This window comes from Ipomoea triloba, chromosome 4 (genome assembly GCF_003576645.1).
Source record: "Ipomoea triloba cultivar NCNSP0323 chromosome 4, ASM357664v1".
Classification (NCBI taxonomy): Eukaryota; Viridiplantae; Streptophyta; class Magnoliopsida; order Solanales; family Convolvulaceae; genus Ipomoea; species Ipomoea triloba.
The window spans coordinates 34844533-34859892 of NC_044919.1; the positions used below are offsets into that span (position 1 = coordinate 34844533).

The 15360-nt window shown below is 32.0% G+C and overlaps 1 protein-coding gene across 1 annotated transcript; it reads right to left on the reverse strand.

The window, feature by feature from the left end:
- Positions 1-257: 257 nt before the first annotated feature.
- On the reverse strand, positions 258-5438 carry LOC116016853 (beta-glucosidase BoGH3B-like). The gene is made up of 7 exons (XM_031257288.1): positions 4926-5438; positions 3444-3534; positions 2744-2889; positions 1840-2083; positions 1465-1752; positions 1181-1367; positions 258-979 (listed from the first exon to the last, which is right to left on the reverse strand). The coding sequence occupies exons 1-7, from the start codon at positions 5372-5374 to the stop codon at positions 483-485; spliced, it is 1902 nt and encodes a 633-aa protein (XP_031113148.1). The 5' UTR covers positions 5375-5438; the 3' UTR covers positions 258-482.
- Between the last annotated feature and the right edge of the window lie 9922 nt (positions 5439-15360).

The following is a 15360-nucleotide window of genomic DNA, read 5'->3' on the forward strand; positions in this document are numbered from 1 at the left end:
TTCCTTTTTTTTTTTTTTTTTTAAATTTTTTCTTTTTTTTTTTTTTAAATTTTTTCTTTTTTTTTTTTTTAAATTTTTTCTTTTTTTTTTTTTTAAATTTTTTCTTTTTTTTTTTTTATAAATTTTTTTTTTTTTTTCCCTTTTTTTTTTTTTTTTTTTTTGGGTTCAATTTTACTATTTCTTTAATTACGCATTAATTTGATTAGTTTCATAACAAAGTCGAACAAATACAATCAAAATTGTAAAGAACAATTGAATTCATGCATCAACAGAATATAAATAATTATTAGAGCATAGCTTGGACACTACATTGATTGACTATATATGCATTATTTATTGCGACAATCTATTACAATCTACACATAAGAATAATAATTCTGACCCTATATTTATTTAAATATTTTGGATCATCTCGAAAAAATGTCGATCTGATCCACAATATATATACTCTACCTAGATATCTATTATACTATATATAGCCCTCATGAATCCGCAATAGGTTGTACTTGTTCAGTTGTTAGTCCAAACCCAAAGGGAAACAACGGATCATAGTGTGAATCCCCGATGTTCATAGGGAGTTGGTCTACGGTCTTGAACCAAGTCCGAGGTAACTTTCCGGTGAATTCATAATCTCCAAACAAAACATCAGCCACGCCTTGTCCTTCACTTCCGGGGAGCCATGCAGCCACTAGAGCGTCCATTTTGGGGAGATAGGGTTCCAACACTAGCGGTCGGCCGGAGATGAGCACCACCACGCACTTGATGTTTTCGCAGACGGTGGTGATGGTGGCGGGGCCGGGCTCCGGGATAGTTAAGTCCATGTTGTCCCCGTCGTACTCGGCATAGGGATGCTCTCCCACCACGACGATGGCATAGGCGAAATCATTGGAGTTGATGAAGTTGGGGTCGGGGTTCTCGTTGTACACTACTTCTGTGGTTGGATCAACTGTGTCTGATATAGCTTTCAATATGGTTGTTCCTATACAAAAGAATAGACATAGTATTAGATACAATCATGTATAATATATTTAATTATACTGAATACTATTGATATTCATGTTTGTAGTACTTGATACCATACATGATATATCAGGTGCTATTGATAATATTAGTATTGGGAGAATTTCTGATAATGGGGATAGTGTTTTCTTTTCTTAAAGATTATGAAAGGAATTTGTACCGATAGTGGTGTTGCCACTAAGTCCTTGCCAAGTGATAGTCCATCCACCACATTGGTAGCCCAAATTGTCAGCATGACTTCCAGCAACTAAGATTCTTGTTGCCTTTTTAGGGAGAGGAAGCAAAGCCTCATTCTTCAATAGAACAAGTGATTTCCTCACTGCTTCGCTTGCCAAATCTCTGTGAGCCTAATCGCACATATCAACGCACAACAAGTAAATACAATGCAGACAACACTTACTATATATATATAACGTTCGGAGAAATTAAGGTATAGATTCAAACCTGGTTTCCAAGTTGATCAGTCAGGCTAAGATCAGCGAGTGGATTCTCGAAGAGACCCAAGGCAAATTTGACTCTCAAGATCCGCGTAACGGCATCGTCGATCCGGCTCATGGGGATAAACTTGTTCTTCACCAGGTAAGTTAAAATGTCGATGAACTCTGTGTAGTTATAAGGGACCATGATCATGTCAATCCCAGCTCCAACACCAGCTAAAACTGAGTACGTGTAGTTTGCATGGTCCGGGATAGTGATCCTATCTATCCCTTGCCAATCTGAGATCACAAAACCCTGATAAAAAAGAATCAAACATCGTTAGCAATTTTTTTAAATACTATTAACTCTGTTACAATGTAGTACGGCATAAATATAATGTACCTTAAAGTCAAGAGTGCCTTTGAGAAAGTCGGTGATGAGAGCGCGATTGGCGTGCATCTTCTTGCCGTTCCAGCTGGAGTAGGAGACCATGACGGTGGAGACTCCCTTGAGGATGGAAGGGTAATACGCCGCCATATGAATGCTTAGCAATCCATCCCAATCGATAACTGTGTTGCTTTCATCCACTCCGTACGTTGTACCTCCATCCCCCACGAAATGCTTTGCACATGCAGCTACCTTGCTCCTATTTTATTCATTCATTATTATGTCATGCTATATAATTCAATTTCTTTTTTTTTTTTTTTGGAGATAATGAGAGAAATTTACAATCGGGTGAACATTAACTAAATCTCATTTCTAAAGAACACAGGAGAGACAAATTACACTAAAAAGACTTATGTTATGAGATTGACTATCAAAACAACTTATTCAAAGAAAAGTTCTACAGACAATTATAGAATGGACTACTGTCCATATTGCAATATGGAATATACATAAATGTTTATTTTTAATATATTGAAGGTTCATTGTTTATGTACTGAAGGTTCATTATTTGGTATAAGAACTAGGTAGTATACTGAATAATAGACATTCCGTACAAAAAAACATTAAATAATTAAAAATAAACCTTATATCAATAGTCCACCTTACAAGTTGAACCATGATCCATGGTATAAAGATTGGAATTTTACAGTATTATGTGTTTTGTAAAATTGTACATCGTACTTTTAACATAAATACATATAGTGAGTACAATTTTTAAAACATATCACACGGTTATTATAACTCATGATATTATAAAATTTGTAGTTATATTTTGTTGGGTAGTTAGGTTTATTATATTTATTTTATTTGTAGTTATATTAATTTATAAATGGGAATAAAAAGAAAGTAGAGAACATACTTGCCACCAACGTAAGGAAAGCCCTTGGGATAATCCTGGGGAAGATCTCCTTGTAAACCAAGTATGATTTCTGTCATTTCTTTCACTACTTCAGGATTTTCACTATAGCTTTCATAACACCGTCCCCACCTTGGATCTCTGCATACCTTTTATTTAAAAAATAAATAAAATAAAAAATCAATCTTAAAAATTTTCATTAAATTTGACATTGAAGTTTCAACAAAAGCTTGCATTTCATAGGATATACGTTCAATCAACTATTCGCCCTTCTGTTTTCAAACATTAGTCAAATAATTGGCCTCTCCCTTTAGGATTCAATTCATACTCAAATTGGATGGAAACATAAATGATCTGCATTTACTAAATAAAGATTTTAAAAAATTATGTTATGATGTGTAATTTATTTTTAGTGGAAATAAAATTTTTTAAATATGATTTTAGAAAAGTATTATATTTTTATTGAAGAATTAAATGATACGATTTCACATCAGACCAACCAAAAATTTATAAAACTTATTATATGGAGAAAAAAAATACAAAAACCATTTACTTGTACATTTCTATAATTTGGAAAACAGAAAATGAAAATGAAAAATTAGGAAAGAAAAATTAAAGTAACCACGGTCTTGATTGAGAGAGGAACCAATATGATTTAACTTATATTATGAAGAAATGTTCGAGATAGTGATTGTGAAAATACCGCGATACATGGAGCAAAAGCATAAGTTATGCCAGTAGCCCTAGTCTCAAGGGCAGTTGCAGCACCAATTCTCTTCACTAGTTGAGGATCTCTGCAAAATTAAATAAATTTTAATAATGTTTTGATGGAGAAATATTAATAATGTTTCGATGGAGAAATAGTATAAAATCACATCAAGCACAATAAATTTTAATAATGTTTTATCGAAATCACATCAAGCATTGTAACGTTTTGAAGAAGAAATATATAAAATCATAGACAATGACAGTGGTATGAAATCACATCAATTATTGTGATGTTGTACCATGCATTATTTAACACCTATTTAATGAAGTTGTTTTACTTGTGATATTATTTAATGAAATCATGGACACATGCACTATCGACTCTTGTAGGTAGTATCTGTTAAATATATTTTCTCCATATGTTATAGCTCAAAGAGCCATTACTCTACAACTGGAGATTTGATCCAGTGACCTTCCCTCAACAGGTGCCAACTAAGCACAATATTTTTTTAAATTATTTATAATAATATAAGTATGGCAACTTTAAGATAAATTTGTCCAAAATAACCAAGTCATATCCAAATAAAGGAGACCATGGGTTGCGTGTATATGAGTTTAATACAAGTCCTAGTTTTGCTTTATTATTGGATATCTGAATTTATTGCTTAACCATAAAGGGACTTAGATATATATGTAACAGTTTTAACTGTTACTAGCAACTTTTTAGCTCACATAGCTATACAAGGACATGACTTTTTCGTTTAGTTAGATAAGTATGTTTTTGAAGTGAAAAGCATGGCCGTTAAAAAAAAAAATTGGGGCCCCAAACCGGTGGCCCTAGTGACAACAACCTTCAGTCATTGAGTGTACGCATTAATATAAAAACTTGTTTTAATAATTAGAAAAATGTTACATGTATTTTATAAAGTTGTACATTTTGTTTTATAAATTTTATTGACGAGATAAATCCGTAGACATACACTATTTAAAGGTATGTATTAGCTAGATAGGTAAAACATGCATTGTGACGTTAGTCAGTAAATACCTAATTTAGGTTACTCATAATAGAGGGACTCAAATCAAAAAAATTAATAAGTCACACCCGGTCCAATTTTTGACCTCTGCATGCAATTAAGCCCCTCTTTCTATCCTGCCTAAAACTCATCAGTTTATTTTTACTCAAACCACGCACCACCATTGAAGACAAAATTCTTTCTTCTTCCATTAATTTTACTATTTTGAAATCACCTTATTTATTTACAAGAACGGGATACAAAAATCCATAAGACAATCCTATCTATTAGGAATTAAACTTGTAACTTTATGATTATCAAGTCAAATAATCTAACCAACTTTGATAAGGTTTATAAAGTGCATGGTATTGGACCTAGTGTACTTTTTTTTTTTTTATAATTAATAATAAGAATTATAGGTAAGACAAAAATTGAGAAGGTATGTAAAGATGGAAAAAGCTTACCTTGTTGCACCTAATCCAATATTGTGGGGAAAAATAGTAGCCTTGTAGACATTATTGTTCCCATGAACAGCATCAATCCCATATATCATCGGAATCCCTAGCCGGCTCGACAGCGAACCGTTTTGGAACCGGTTCACCATCTCCACCCATTCCGCCGCCGTGGCTTTCTCCCTCGGCACGCTTCCGCCGCCGCTCAACACACTGCCAATAGAGTAATCCCTCATGATCTCCGGCGTGAGGCCTTCGCGATCGAGCTGCGCCATTTGCCCGATCTTCTCCTCCAAACTCATCCGCCCAATCAAATCTCGAATCCTGGCCGAGATCGGCCTCGTCGGATCCTTGTATTTCATGTATCCCGCCGGCCGACGCGCCGCCGTGGCGAATGAGCATAGTAGCAGTAACAGAAGCCCCAACAATGGCGGCCGCAGAGATCTTTGAACATTTTTCATGGCTGTGATTTGATCGGATAAAACTTAGCTTTAATCAAGTTTTGTGGAGGGAAGGAGAAGCCATTGCTCGAAGCATATAAATAATCACAGGATCTGAGTGGTGATTAGGACGTGTTTGGTCATACAGATCATTTTATTGACTTCTATTTTTATTTTTAAATTTTTAAATAAAAATCTATTGTTTGAAATTTGAATATACACGTATTATCCAATAATAGAATTGCCAAACGGGCCGAACCTACTTTTGTGTTCTACTTAATTATTGATATAATTAATTAGTCATTACAATGTGAAGTGGAGACATATTAAGAATTGTTTTTTTTTTTTTGGTTTAATATACTACTACCTTATTATTGAAAAAAATTCTAATTACAACCAACCAAACAGTTCATAAGATTGTAGGAGTAGTAATTTGGAAAATTAATTACTCCTAATAAAACCCACAAATGTCCTGCCTGGCAAGACTCGTATACTACTAGTTGTGATTGTTGAACCCTAAACACATTAAAATTCATATACATAATATTGTGCTTATCACACGTGATAACATTATCAAATGAAATATTATTACCTAATCTTTTTTTTAATAAAAAATTTTAAGATATTTTTTTTTGAAAACATTTTAAGATTTTATCATATGGCAAAAAAATGGCACACTCAAGCCATCAAATACAGATTATTTATTGAATTTTCTTTATTTTTTTAAATAAAAAGCTAGTGTTTGAATATCCATATATTATCAACAGTACGTACAATTATCAAACGGGCCAAACCTACTTTTGTGTTCTAATTAATTATTTAGATATATTATTAGTGTTGAGTTCTTGTACTCTCTCATTAATAGAGTTTATTTTAGAGTTTATAGTTTATTTTAAACTACAAATAAGCTATAAGTTCTATTTGGTAAAACATGAAAAGTTTAAAATAATAACTTATTTTCAAACGCTACTCCAAGTTTGAAAATAAGTTCCTCGCTTTTAAATTTTTTTTTATTTTATCTTTACTAATTACAAAAATGACACTATTTACCCTTCATTAATCAAAATCATAATATTTTAGTTTATCATTTAATGTCTTTTTACACTTAATTCAACAATTAATTTTACCAAACACTTTAATTTCAATTAGTTAGCTTATTAGCTACTAGGTTTTTTGTTTTCAGCTTCCAGCTAGCTTATCAATTAGGCTTTCCAAACAGAGTCGTTAGTATCATGTTAAGAATTGTTTATTATTATTATTATTATTATACTCTGTCTCTTTCTCTTTATTTTTTTCCTAATAGCAAGTGAAAACGTATGAGCAATTAAGCATGTAATTATTTACAAAGTGTAATTTATTTAGTTAAAATCAATGCACAACCCAAAGACCATTATGAATGACTACAAATGAGTATGAGTGAGTGATGAAATTAAATTGAAATGATTATAACAATTAATGACAATAAAATTATAGAAGTAGTAATTTGGACAATAAATAACTCCCAACAAAATTCACAAATGTCTTGCGTTGCAAGACTCGCATAGTACTAGTTGTGATACATGCACTGCATAACCTAACCACATTTAAATCCGTATGCGTGAGATATACGTGTTTATCACACGTTATAAATATCATAAATGTTTATACAAATTAAATAAAAATTAATTAATTGAAAATTAATCGAATTAATGCCAAATAGCATTATCAAATGAAATATTGTTACCGTACCCAATCTAATACTCTCAAAAACTTTAAATACCCACATGGCTACAACTTCAATTCCTAGTATCAGCAACCTATTGGTCTTCTTAGTTTGAGCCGATCAGCTAGGGAAACCTCTCGGATAAAGGTCACAAAGCGATGTTTACTCAGTGCACACTCCTCAGATAGTGGCCGCAAATTTTCTCGTCAAAAAAAAAAAAAAAAAACCTTGAAATATAAAGCATATATTTAAAAAAAATTGTGGTAGTGACTACCTTGTTTGCTTATAGTCAGATTTAATATAACATCATATGTAAACAAAAGTTTTTTTAGAAGAAAAGGTGACGTGTTTTAATGATTTATGTTATGAAAGCAAAACTTCCTGATATAAAGGCAATTAATTAGCAACTTGTTTTGCTTGCATTTGACTCCAATGTCTCACCAAATGTATATATCAAATATAAGATTTTGATTTGATAGGGAATCTCGATCTTTCTCTTATCTACACGCAAATTAAATTATTAGCATTTTTTTTTGACAGATTAATTTATTAGCATAAGAAATTGGAAAGTGGTAAATGCATGTAGTCTTAGCGAGTATCATATTCACCACGTAATGTCGTGAATCGTGATTCACATTAATTAGTTGGTTATTTTTTTTAATTAATTAGTTGAGTATACGTTAAAGAGAAAAGGAAAGAAAATAATGGGTGAAATTAATAATTAATTAACACATAAAATATATAAAATGAAAAAATGGCCATATAGTATAACGCTTTAAAAAATTTCTACAACAAATTTATGCCATCAAAAATCCATCATAAGTAACATAAAATGGGGAAAAAACATTAGTCCCGTATATTTTTAATGTTTAAAGTGTAAAATTTTATGATTTATGACAATTATATACCGATCTCTATAATTTGATAAATTACTAAAAAAAAAAGTATATTATGATAATTATAAATAATCACACATTACCCAATTGATTGATTTTTTATATATATATATAAACTACTTTCTAAAAAATTATATCGTAACATTAATTTTTGAAACTATCAAAATGTCAACTTGTATAACTAAATATTTTAAATTAAAATTTTTAAAAGTTTTCATTCCTAAAATCAATTTTAAACATTTTAGCAGTTAACTAATAATCATTAAGATGGTCGAAACTTTTTAGTACCAAATAATACAATTGAATATAATTGACACAGAATAACTATGTTGTATTAATTAATTTATTAAGTTCAAAAAATTTAAATATAACTGTCACAAAATAAAAAATAAATATTTGATTTTTGTCACCAATAAGGTTTTTTTTTTTTTTTTTTTTGGAATTGCAATAAAATATACGGAGTATCAAACTTCTTTAACAAGTAACAATAAAGACTATTAAAAGATCATACTAAAGCCAAGCACCTTGTGCTCAAATGACATGTAGTAACTCTCTCATATGGGAGGTCATGAGATTGAGCCTCAAATCGGACTACAATATAATAGAGTCAGTAGTATTATTCAAAAAAAAGGAGAAGGTCATACTAAAAAAAGGACAAGGGACAAAATTACCTACTCTTCCCACTTAAGTTTAAACATTATATTAATGAAACACAATCGTTAAAGAATTGCCTTCAAATAATGTTTAAAATAATAATAGGGAAGGACGGTGTGTGTATTGCATAAAAAATGTAGAGTAGGCACTAGAAAGTTGGAAGGAGCAGCAACAAACAAATAAAAAAGTAATCAACAATGGCATCAGTGGCTGGTTAGTACTACACAACCAAATACCAAAGTTTTGGTGTGTTGTTCATTTTGGTTAATCAGAGTTCATTAATGTTATTTCAAACAAAATAAAAAATAGAAAAAGAGTTCATCAATCTAATTTGTAGTGTATAAAATTTATGTACGGTTATTATATTAAAATACAAAAAGTTAAAATTTGAAAAGTACATGAAAATTTCAAAGAAAATATGAAACAAAAAGTTGGTTTAATTGAATATGACAAATAACCAAATTATATAGTGTGATCACAAGACCGAACCCGAGGGTGAGAGTATTGATTCTTTCAACTGAAAATAATTGAAAAAGTATAGAACATATAATATCCCATGTAAATAAAACATGAATCCGATAATCTTATATTCAAACCTTGAACTGGAGTTGTCGGCCGGTACGTATGCAATTATCTACTCTCTATGGTTTTGATAAAGATGAAATACGTTGCCTATAAACTAGGAAGATTGTACGTAGTAGTTTCTAGAAAGACGGAAGAACACGCAAAGAAACCACAACAAGAAAAGGACCACCGTTATTATTTCAATATTTTATTTTGAAAACATTCATTAACGTTGTTTTTTTTCTTCTTCTTTTTTTCATTTTAATATATATAATTGTACTGTTGATCTCCGCCGTCATTTCCGTAAGCGAAACTCTATGTGCGGTTGGATTCTTATAAGAAGAAAATTCGATTTCTACAACGTAACTAAGCAATGTTCCGATCCTTGACCTTATAAAAGTATGCATGTTTTATCCTATCAAAGTTTCTGGGTTGCCAATCCTATCATATATCTTAAAATATTATAATCTTTTTATTCATAAAATAGTAAAAGTCATTTTAATTTTTATAATAGATAAACTTATTTATCGTGAATGCATTAATGGAAAAAACAAATGTTGGCGAAAATGCAAAAAAGGAAAAAATTGTAGTATTTCCTATAAAAAAATTAAATTATTTAATATTTGGAAACGTAATAGGTAGAATTCAATGCACAATTCAAAGTGTATAGGTATAAGATCGAGTTGGAAGTCCTATCATAATGAGACCTGGGGTTTTGCTTATATGACCAGTAATATACTTAGGTTGATGTAATTCTCTTAAACACGTGCTAATAATAAACGTAACGTCATAAAAGTACGGAGGGAATGAATGAACGGTGCATTGCCAAGGATGAATTGTTGAAAAAGGAGTTGGCAATCCTATCGCCATAGATAAAACCTTCGGGACTTTGTACTTTCGTGAATGCGTATGATGCATGTTTTTGTTAATTTGTCCACGCACGGAGGGGGGGTTCTGGTCAAGAAAGAAGGGATTTATGTGGAAGGGAATTGAAAGAATTTTCTTCAATTTTGATATTAAATCGATCTGTTTTTATATTTTCAATTTGTTGTCACAAATGTAAACTTTGTCACAATAAATTAAAGATGGACATCTGAATGGTCAATTTCACTTTTTTGTTAGAAGATTTTTTTTTTTTTTTTTTTTTTTTTGGTGAGGAAGACCCGTCGGGAGAAAACAAAAGTTACCAAACTCTAATGGAACTTGCCCCAGTGGCGTCTGCAGCAAGAAGGACCTCAATGCTAGCAGGAGGCGAGTCCAAAATGACAGTACCCCACTCCCCTAGCGGACCTATGTTCGCAAGATGATCTGCACATTTATTCCCTTCTCTAAGGATGTGTTGGAGAGACAGCTGTTCGAAGCTGACCAAAAGAAAACGGCAGTCCTTGATAAGAGTCGAGTAACATCCGTTGTCTTCAAGGTCGCCATTCAGAAAGGTAACAACCGATTCAGAGTCCATTTCCAGAACCACTCTCCTAAAACCCTTAGCTTTTGCCAGCCGTAGACCCTCCCTTAGGCCCCACAGCTCCGCGGCAAAGCTATTAGTAAACCCAATTTTAGTAACAAACCCAAAAAGCCACTCCCCTAAGTGGTCTCTCGCCAACCCACCTGCACTAGCTAGTCCCGTACCTTTTTCAAATTGATTGCATGGCCATTTCCATTTATGCCGGTTTTTTCATTTATGACACCCTTGAAGGGGCTTTAATCCCGACTCTTTTATGACATGTTGAGTATTGCAGTATTGCTAGGCATAAATTTGTATAATCTCTCATTCTCTCATATATAATTTGCTATTTTTATTGAGCAAAAACTTGGAGAGCCTCATACATGCATGTTAATTTTATTATTGGCTGAAATTATTATCAAAATAATGAAATATGTGGGTTACCATGTCTAGAACAATTTTTATGTACTTCCTTATTTCTTGTGTAGTTCTTTCTTTTCTAATGTTGGTATCCTCATCTTGTATATGAAAAGATGCTAGCATGTATGTATTAAGGTTTTAGAAGTATGTAAAGGGCATTGTAAAATGTTTAGAGGGTTGCAGAAAGAGAGTCGTATCTATCAAGAGGCTTAGTGCAAAAAGGGTACTCAAGGGACTCCAATCTAACCTTGAGGAAGATGTATGTTCTAAAAGTTCATACATGAGTTTAGCAACGAGAGTTGCTCTGTGATCAAGACAGGAGGGGTCATGTGACACGAGGGAATCATGTTCATCAGTTTCCAGCGATACTTTTGAACAGCTTCATTGGATACTAGGGAAGTGATCTAGTTGTATAAATGTCTGTGTCATTATATTTACTTTTGCACTCTACTATTATATTTATACCCATCATCTATCATGCTTGTTTGTTTACTTTTATTATCCTACCAATAAATTCAAATCCTTTTGTACCCATCATCTATCATGTTTGTTTAGCTAAGTGTTTTATCTAGTTAATAATGAGTTTTGAGCCCAACAAGTTTTTAGTCCAATTCTTTAATTTTATATATAGTATAGATTTTAAGCCTAAGCCCATAACATAATGGCCCAATTCTTAGCAAAAGACAAAACAAATAAAACATTATTCAACAATTCTGTTTGTTTCTTCCCTACTTACAATTAATAAATTCAAATAAAATCAATGAAGTTGAAACATATTTCTTTTTTAAAAGAAACTTTATAGATAATACCACAACTAGGAGGTGAGTGAATTTGGTTTCAAAACAAAAAAAGGAGGTGAGTGAATTTCGGGTAACTTAATTTTTTTTTTTTAGCATTTAATATTACTCGACTAGTGAGGTTCAAAATAAAATCCACCTTTTGATCATAACTCATGAATGATCTTATTTACCCTAAAATGAGTAGTTGAGTGAATAGAAGATGATCTTTATATCAGAATGTCACGACTTCAATTCTTACCAACACCCGTCGAGTTTGTTGCGCAAAGTATTTCTAGTGCAGTTTACTTCTATTACACATATGAGCGAAATTTACTCAACATACGCTAACAGGTAGTGGTTGCATGTTTTCTTCATCTCCCAAAAAGAATGATCTTATTTCAAAAAATTAAAATCTTTTAATTCAAAATACAAATTGGTTGATATTACAAAATTTACTGTGATACATAAGAATTGCCTACCAGGCCATCCAGTAAGAAATGTATATATAGTAGATATGAAAGATCGGCAAAGTCACGCCGCCGGCCATCATCACGTTTTTGTTCCATAGGTAATAAATGGGTAGCAAAGTGAGTATCATATCCATAACTGTTGTATTCAATTCAATGTGCTTCAATTATATTCCGTCTGTAGTATATGCATGCAGCTCAATATTGATTTCAGTAAACGTTAAGGTTGTCTGCATGAGCAGTTCAACTGGTCGTAGGGATAAAAATTTGTTACAAGAGACCACGGATCAAGTCTCACCTGCGACAATATAAGAACAATTAACCCGGCCTCCCTCCTTGTGTGCAGTGAGATACCCGGCTACAAGTATACTGAATAAACAAAAGAGATAATTTGGTCTAAGAGGCCCAACTACAAAGTCCAACCACATGGGGTGGATTACTACCACCAACTAGCGGACATTAGAAAATAATTAGCATACTGAGTCATTGAATGAGGGAGAAGTCAAAAGAGAAGAAGCGTGTTGATGATGATTAGAACGTGACACCTCGCCTTTTATACTACTCCCAAGGTCACATGTCACTTACAAGTGGGTGGACCATATGTCGTGTTAACCGCCAAATATTCTCGTGCGCCACATTGCAGAGCAAGTTCGGAGTCCCTGGGCGGTCACCCAGGTGATCCGCCCTTGCTGATTGAACTAAGTTGGGGCCCTTTAGCCCTCAACGGAAGGCCAAGGCGACCTGACAAGGGGCAGAAAGGCTCGAGGGCAGTGGACTGCTCATTTTCATGGATTCTACTCCTACCACACTTTGGGCTGCAAACTTTATCCCCTTCTCTACTTTACACATTGTCGTTTCAGTCTTTGCGTTCTGACCTCCTGTGCTTCATACATTACCACACTTTAGACCTTCAACATTATTTCTCGACCCAATTTATGCTTGAATTTTTCCACTCTAGCCCAATTGATATTGGCCCAAGTCACATGACCCCACCTATCAATAGTAATATGGCATCTTTTGTGATGATACTTTTTTTTTTAATTGTTTATAAAATTAATCTTACATGTGAAATTTGGAAAACTTATAGTCGAACCATACCATTTATGGCCAAACAGGATTTTGTCATCACCAAGAATCCATGACCAACATAAATTCATCATGTGACATTGGACCTGAGAAGGCCAGCCGTGGCAATATTAGACCTTTCCACCATGGAAAATTCGTATAGGAAAAGTGGATAATAATTCACATAAAGTCCAAATAAATTGAAATCTAAAATTTGAACCAACCAAATGGATAGTCCAGTACAGGGATGAATATATCGGAATAGTATCATTTGGTTGGCTCAGATCTGTTCATTTACCCAAGCATTTTGGATAGCTACGTTTGTCATTTTGTCAAGATTGTTTGTTTCATGCCGCATTTGTAAAAGTAGCGATTTGGAATAAAGCGTTGCTCCAAATCACAATATATTACCAAATATTTTCCTTAAATTACTATAGCAAAAATGTTCTCACCCTCGGATGTCTAATATGCTTTATTGCAATCAATTCATTATATTTTGATTTAGTTCTTGATTCATCTTATACTCAAGAAGTGTAGTTAAATCTTTCAAACTTATAAACTTGCATTAAACCATATATAAAAAATAATAATATTCTAATTGAATATTGAACTTGACAACTTTGTACAGTATTATATAAATTCACAAATTCACCTAGACGCTACTCAACCACAAAGACATTAACATTCATAAATAAATAGTGTGCACTTTTAAGTTATTACTTAAAATAACAAAATCATGTCCTTTAATTTTAAATTATTTTGTATCAATTTTTTTAAAAATTTATCATTAAATACTTGCAATTTGATTAGCTAGCTTTTCAGTTATAATTTTTAACTAACTTCTAACAACTAACTACTGCAGATCTAGTCAATTAATCAATTATTATATTCGTTGAATCAAACAAAACCTTAGACGCGGTTTCGTAGTTTCCATCCATTAAATTTTTTGAAAAATTTGTCCTAAGTAATATGTTTGATAGAAATAATTTTATAGTGAAAAATAATTAATATATTTGGTGTTATCTTAGAAACATAACAAATAAATTACTTGAAAAATAATTAACATGTTTGGTTCGTTTAAACTTTCTAAATTTTTTTTATAATAATATCTATTATATCTTTACTATAAACAAGCATTAAAAAGAATATAAACAAACTTTCTTACATCAAATATTGCACCAAACATAGAAATAAGTTTTCTACCTCTTAAATTCTCAGGACAGTTTAAACTTTTCTGACTACCAAACTCCTTTTTAATCTACCCATCTTTAATAACCCGGTAGTCCGGTATTCCGTGTTTAAACATCGGTACCATATGTTGTTTATATGCAATTCAAATATGATAGAGCAATTACAGTTAAATTGGTTATTAGACAACTAATTTGGTAATTACAAGATATTGACTTTCTTAATTAGAGTTGGTCAGCTATAAACAATCTAGGTTGATTTACCCCGACCTTTTTGATCATTTATCTGCTAAGATCACAATGCGAATTTTATCTAATGTACATATTTTGCGGACTATTTTGTACATATGATCCACCCACCTGTAATAATATAAGTAAAATAATTTTAAAAATATGGGCAAAATAACTAAAAATTTATCCTCTTTCAACCCCTTTATATCTCACCTTCCCCAACTAGTGCAGCCAAACCTTAACTCACACTCCACCGACGCTTGTAATTTAATTTTGTCAGCTTTTTTTTTTTTTTCTTTTTTGTTTTTTCCTTTGTGTTTTCTAATTTTACTTTGATCTTTTACCCACCAAGTTTTAAGGTTCACAATCTTTTATTATCCAACTATGTTGATTCAATAGAGAAATGTTATATTTTCATGCACAAAAAATATTGTAATTTAGATAACCAATATAATTGTAAGGTTGAGTGTTTAAATTTTATAAAGAGGACATAATTTAAAGAGTTTTTTGTTAGACTTTTTCTTTGAGTAAGAGTAAGACATTATGAGTACGTGCAACTCCATTTAAATTTGCATTAGTCTTACATTGGTGAAGATAC

What these genes read in the sequence shown, in the direction of transcription:
- LOC116016853 (XM_031257288.1), bottom strand. Translation starts at nt 5,374, where the DNA reads ATGAAAAATGTTCAAAGATCTCTGCGGCCGCCATTGTTGGGGCTTCTG. An exon ending in ATTGGATTAGGTGCAACAAG is followed by an intron (nt 3,535 to 4,925) that starts GTAAGCTTTTTC and finishes TTAATTTTGCAG; the next exon opens with AGATCCTCAACTAGTGAAGA. An exon ending in CTTTTGCTCCATGTATCGCG is followed by an intron (nt 2,890 to 3,443) that starts GTATTTTCACAA and finishes TTTAAATAAAAG; the next exon opens with GTATGCAGAGATCCAAGGTG.